Genomic DNA, 6,837 nt, shown 5'->3' with positions numbered 1-6,837 from the left:
ACAAATCTGCTGATAACCAATCAGAAGCAAGGATTTCAGTAGCTTATAACAAAGACTGTAACTTGTTACCGATGACAAGTTTTGTGAAACGGGCCCCAGGTATTGTCTCTTGGGTGGAGGTGTGAGTCATACCATACTCAAAAGTTTATCGACCCCACCAAAAATAACTCTGATTAAGACAGAGGACAGGGGTCAGAACAGAGGCAAGTTCTTCAAATGGAATGATATATAGTCAAACCTGCTTTAGGGACCACCTGTATAGAAAGACCACCTGTCTACAAAGACCACCTGACTACAAAGACCACATTTTTTGTTTCCCTTGAAAATGGTTTCTCATTGCAACATGTACTATTAAAAGGTAGCTGTACAAAAAGACCACCTGTCTATAAAGACCACTTTTCTTGTCTACCTTGGGTGGTCTTTATGGACAGGTTTCACTGTACTATCTGATGAGGGCAAGAAGGAAGTTATAGCTTGTTAGTGAACGTCCTTCTGGCTCTTAACAGACGATACACAAGCAGAACATGTCCTCCTATACTAATGTACATGCTAAGATAGAGTACAGGTTGCATGAAAGGGTTGTACGCACAAGTTCACCGACATCCCATATAAACGGGTGTTAAACTTAAAGGTATAGACCAGTTATGGTCATGCGATTGCATTTTGAAAGAAACGTTGTGGAATCGAGCAGAAAAGGTTGATCATCTAGCATATAAGTATTGGTGTGTACTGTAAGGTTCTGGAATCATCACAATGATAAGAAATTTGGCGCAGTATTTGTAAAGTTACAAGCACTGTACACAGAAAGATGAATATGGGACTATACGCACACGTGCGCAACACATGCGTTTATCCCTCACAGACCATGTAGATAAACTAATTTACCAAATATATCAATTAGTAGGCGGTTTCCCGGCAAAATTGTTATCATCATGTATTAGTCAAAACATATTCTTTCACATGATTGGTAATAAGAGCTTCCATTTCATTTTTAGAAATTGGGGCGTTTCCAATACTGGTCTTTCATGTATTCCGATGGGATGACGGTTAACTTGTACTTATGATGGTTTTGTGAAACGCTGCCCAGATCATCTACAAGTGAAGGGTTGGTCTATCCTGAAACTATAAACCCGACACTTGACAATTAATCTATTTGGTTGGCAAGTACATTTGCAGGATCTACATGTGTAAATCTTCCATTTCTGCTGATATGAAGTAGCATGTTTATTCTCAAGTGTTTATATGCCACTGTCCAACAGGCGGATGTTCATCCATGTATTACACATGCCCTCTTTCTTCAAATGTAAACAATTGTAAAGTGGTTTTACTCAGCAATGCGAAACTAGCTCAGTCCCGCAGTTTTACTGTGGGTATCACCTTGGCTCAATTCACTTGCGCTCTCTCTCTCTCTCTCTCTCTCTACACACATTCTTCAAGGCTCCGTCTCCGCTTTACTCAAAGGCACCCCTTCTTACCACTTCAGTCCCAAAGGCTTAAATTGGTGTCATCCTCTCTGCACCATTTTCTACAAGCAAATGAGATCAGCCCCATGCATGCCATATTTACGAAATGACTTTCGAACATATTCAGCCATGGTCCCATCCATTCATTCTTTTGCATAAACTCTCTAATTTGACAAGAAAAGTCAGATGCTCTTCCAAACAAATCTAGTTTCTTCTGTCTGCACTGTGTTGTTGCATGCCAAAAACTGCAGCAGCCATGCACTCCACTTTTCATGTACATGTATAACTTGCGGAGAACACAAGTTAGTCCCACTCCTTCGCTTCCACGCATTGTCCTCAACACATCAGCCTGGTCCCACCTGTTCATCTTGACGTTAAGCTTTGCATGAAGTCTTCAAGATTGTACTCGGTCTCATACTGGCTCTCATCCCACAGATCACCGAGGTTGGAGAGGATGGAGTTCATTGAGTTTGGACCTTGCTTACTCTTGCTTCCATTCCCCTCAATGGTTGCCTCCCCAGGTCCGATAGGGCCATTCTATAGAATTAAAAAAATAAACAATAAATAAAAAGATGTTTGATATATCACACTGTCACACGGATATCTTGTTCTACATTAACGTGAATAGGAACAGTTCATCTTTTTTGTTCAATATCAATGAAACAAATGTAAATAGAGTACCATATTTGCTTTCAAGTGTTTACAGACAGTCAGACAGCCATCCACAAATAGATGTACATGTAATATTACATATATAGGAGCAACTAACAATTTGTCTGAGATCAAGGAAACAAAATAATATCAATAAAAATAAGTCAGAATGCTTGTGATCAGCACAAATTATACTGCTTTCAAACTGGCTTCTATCGGATTCACACCAATGAAAATACCGATTAAATTTTCCTTATGTAGACAAAGGTGAAACAGCCTTTTTCCCTGCTGTCGCTTTCATACTGCCGGTGAAATTCACTCGCTGTGGCGAGCCCTTGCCGGAAGTGAAGAATTATTGCGTAATTATTAAGCCCGCACTCCATCTAGCTAGCATGCAGCATGTTCAACCATAATTGAACAAACAAAGCTGGTTACGATAAAGCGCGTGTACACTGCAACCTTTGACCATTTTAATCGGTGTTTTAATCACTGTTTTCTCCCGAATGCATTCATAGCGGCTGTTTCATCGGTGTCACACCGATAGAATGAACATTTCTCATGCTCTTGAGCAGGAGAATTTAATCGCCTATTTCTCTTCTTTTCATCAGCTATTCTATCGGCTTTTTCTCCTCTGTAGCATTCATACTGGCAGTTTCATCGGATGCGTCCGGATGCATCCGATGAAAGTCAGGCCAGTTTGAAAGGGGTATAAGTTCACCAATATTCAAAAGAAGAATTATTTCAAAAATTGTATCACAAACTAGATGAACCTCTTCAGCGATACATTTTTTGCTGAGTGTATAATATACATGTACATTGTATCATGATGTATGTAAAGTTTTTTTTCTTCTTCTTCCTTTGTTCAATGCTTTCTTATTTACCTCATATCAAAATAATAATACATTTGCATAAATATACTGCAAAAAGCTCTTCATCTAAAAACTTGAAAGCTGTTTCACCCTTTAAAAATTAAAGGAATAAGTCACAGCTATCAAGTTCTTTCTACAAACTTTGAATATTCTTTAGAGTTTTTAAAGACAGTGTACACTTAGTTCTTACCGGTATTCACAAACACTGTATCATATTTATTCATTAATGGTGACTCTTTTCAACTTTTTTTGCACTGCAACATGTTTTTATTGTTTGTATCAATGGCAATCAGCTATATCAATGCAAAATCCTACAGAACATGAGCAAATCTAAGGTTGAAGCTGATGAAAACACTTTATCAGGAAACTTGAAAAGTGACACAGGCAGACTTACTAGAACAATTTAAACCCACAAACTACATTTATGTGCTAAGCATATTAATAGGTGATGGTTGCATTAATTTAAAAAAATGTCATTGCTTGTATCACTTTACAAACACTCATGAAAGCCAGTTTTTAAAGGCAATAAAACTTCAATGTGATCACATGTGGTATCATAATCTGTATAGGGAATGTGCAAAATTATCTCGCTAGTATTAATGTGGAGTATGTAACAGGAAATTTGCTTGAGAGCTCTGTAATCGATTTGAAAGTGGATGATGACAGATGAATTAATCTTTTCATTCATTAAAGGCTTCCAACAAAATGTTATGATAGCTTCTGCGGCACTTGGACCTTCTAGTCTAGAGTCATAGTCTGAGAATTCTAAAGACATACAAACTTTTTTTAAATATTTTTTTAAATTCAAACCTAAATGGAAAAAAAATATATACTATTGCTCAGGTAAATAGATCCAGAATTTCTGAGAATTCTGGCAAAAATGAAACAAAGAATCTGAAGACTTGTGGTCCTTTTTATTCAGACCTACCAGTTACATGTATGAAGCATAGTACATGCAGCTACACAGTTGTAAATTGGAAAGAATATCATATCTATTTAAGATGTGCACACCTGGGAGTTCTGAGAAATATGAGAATTGTGGAAAAAGTGAAACTATTTTCTACTATTGTCTATTTGCTTTTGATGTCAGACCAACATGTTCTACATGTAAAATAAAATCATGATAGCTACATGAATCAAGTGTTTATGATGACAAGGGTATACCATATATTAAATTTTGAATATACTGTATCTCATAATTCTAAGAATTCTTGTGAGAGTAAAACCATTTTTTTATTTAAAATAACAATAGCTACATGTATCAAGTGTGTATGATGACAAGGGTATACTATATCTCAAAGTTTGAATTTACTGTATCTCATATTTCTAAGAATTCTTGGGAGAGCAAAACCATTTCTTTATTTAAAATTATAATAACTACACGTATCAAGTTTTTATGATGCCAATTAGGGTCTTAAAGTTTGAATATAATGTATCTCATAATTCTAAGAATTCTCTGAAGAGCAAAACTATTTCTTTATCAATTTGTCAGACGTAATACACGCCAAGTCACACATTGAGGCTTCAGTGACACAAAGACGTAGCTCCATATTTTGCCAAAATGAGTATTTGATATAAATATGTTCAGAAAAATGAGGGCTTTCCAGGAAGCACAAAGACTGAACTCCACCCAACACCGCATTGAAGTCAATGGCTAGTGAAACATAGACTTAACTCCTTAAAGGCCCAAGTGCTCAAAATGGCCAAAATGGAGTTACGTCTTTGTGTCACTGACCCCTCGACATGTCGCTTGGAAATGTATAAATGAAAGGAACATACCATATCTAAGTTGAAGAGGTCGAGGAGCTGTTCTGTTCCCATAGACTGTAGACTGGAGTTATCCTGGGTGATGACTGTGTTAGCAATGTTCAGCTTAAACTTCTGAAGTCTGAAAGAGAAAAATAAGGATAAGAACAGGAATGAAGCGATAATCACATTTCAAATCTAACGGCACATGCATGTTCATGTACGTTAACTGGTAGTTGTTCATTCCTATTTGGAAACAACACAATCAGTTTTGTGCGAGGTTCAGGATATCACCACATATTCCATCGACAGGATTAGGAACACAATTAGTGATAGATAATTGACCAAGGAAAACGATTTAATACAGATTTCTCGACAGACCTGAAGATCTGAAGGAAGACTCTTCATATGAGCAGGCGCTTTAAATCAGGGGCGGGGAGACACTATTGGGCTGTGATTCCAATGGGATGTTAACTAACGATTTGTATATATTCCCCCTCGATCAACTCCCTCCTTCCTATTTGGGATCCATCCAAAAGAGAAACTAGAAACTAGGAATTATTTATCTCACCATTCTCATCTGCTCTCATGATTACAAATGACATCACACTTGAATTATTTGTTCTCTGAGGTGCTATGGTCTAGTGCACAAGTACTACGATTTAGGGTTCAAGTCCCTGCCACTACACAAACATACTTTGCCAAGACATTGATCTTTAATTGCCATACTCAACCCAGGTGAGGTACATGTACATGTATATGTCAGTACCTCGCAAGATTTTTTTCCTTGAAATATGCTATGTGCTGATAACTAGGCTGGCTCTATAGCCAGGGTAATAATTAACATGTAGACATCATACATGCACACACAATGCCATATGCGCTATACAAGAAAATAATAATACTATTGTTATTATCAAGATATTTCTTAGTTCATCAATGGAAGTTGGAAGACCTCCAGATACCTTTAAATCATATCTTTGCAATTAAAAATTCCTGTAATAAGAGATGCCGATCATGAGATATAAAGCATTCAATAATACTTTCACAGACATGGGATCTCTACTCTGACTCTGACTCCAAAAGTAGTCAGATAATCCCTTGTTGAATGTAAACTCTGATAACAAGTTTTAAGACAAAAATAAGAGCAAAGGTTCTGGAGACTTGTTTTACATACATAAATGTATGCAGTGTCAACCTTTGACTTTTCCATGGTGTGGGCAGGCTAGTCATGTTGTGTCTAGATGCTCAAAATAGCATTTTTTCTTTTTAGAAACATAAACAAGCAAGAGCTGTAGTTTGTTCCCATAGGAGAAGGGAAAAAAAAATCATATAACGAAGAAACAGAGAATAAAAAACTCAAAATCAACTCCTTGATATATATATCAAAAGAAAGTTAAGAATTCTTGATTTTGGTACAGAAGAGGTTTTAAAAGTTTTAACAGTGCCGGTACATGTCAAAGGGGTAAAAAAAAAAGGGGGGGGGAGAGTTCTTACACCTGTGAGGATGGAAAATGTCCTGGTTATTTTACTTTGTCCTGGTTATTTTACTTTGATACTAAGCCAATTCAATGTACGTTTGTGTTCTCTAGAACAATGCCCATCATTTGTATTGTTGGAATAAATTGTTTTCTTCTTCCAATTCAATTACCTTTAAAATAAACAAGGGAAACGCTCTCGGCGGTCTCGCCTGCATAACGCAATTCAATATGATAAACCAGAACGTCAATGACGGAGTGCTCATCCGCATCTCGCAACAACAAATATCGGAAATTTTATGTGGTTCACTTTTGAACTGGTCTAAAAATAAAAATTTGATGCCCTGGAAGGGACATAATTTCATTTCATTTGCATAAAGTACCATAAATAATCAATGGAGCAAAATCTCACGATTATGTGTAGTAGTTTAGTGTTCCAAATTTAGCTCTACCAGATAAGGCAAACCAAATCAAAATCGGTCAAGAAATGAGGGAAAAGAAGCAATTTTTGTTATTTTTGGAATAAATTTGCATAAATTACCATAATTAATTAATGGAGAACAACTTCAAAATTCTGTGTAGAAATATGGTGTACCAAAGTTAGCTCAACGATATAAAGCAAACCAAATC

General features: G+C 36.6%; 1 protein-coding gene across 1 annotated transcript in view; it reads right to left on the bottom strand.

Annotated features, from left to right (window-relative positions):
* Window positions 1-1,426: 1,426 nt before the first annotated feature.
* LOC583360 (TATA-binding protein-associated factor 172) overlaps window positions 1,427-6,837 on the bottom strand; it is a 51,209-nt gene continuing 45,798 nt past the window's right edge. Inside the window, exons 39-40 of the mRNA XM_030984128.1 lie at window positions 4,763-4,871; window positions 1,427-2,000 (exon numbers count right to left, since the gene is read on the bottom strand). Coding sequence (XP_030839988.1) covers window positions 1,827-2,000; window positions 4,763-4,871 — 283 coding nt within the window. The 3' untranslated portion in view covers window positions 1,427-1,826. The remainder of the gene's footprint in view (window positions 2,001-4,762; window positions 4,872-6,837) is intronic.

Source organism: Strongylocentrotus purpuratus, unplaced genomic scaffold (genome assembly GCF_000002235.5).
Source record: "Strongylocentrotus purpuratus isolate Spur 01 unplaced genomic scaffold, Spur_5.0 spur5_scaffold_14, whole genome shotgun sequence".
Lineage (NCBI taxonomy): Eukaryota > Metazoa > Echinodermata > Echinoidea > Camarodonta > Strongylocentrotidae > Strongylocentrotus > Strongylocentrotus purpuratus.
The sequence above is the reverse complement of the archived record's forward strand: the minus strand, read 5'-3'. Positions and strand labels throughout refer to the sequence as shown.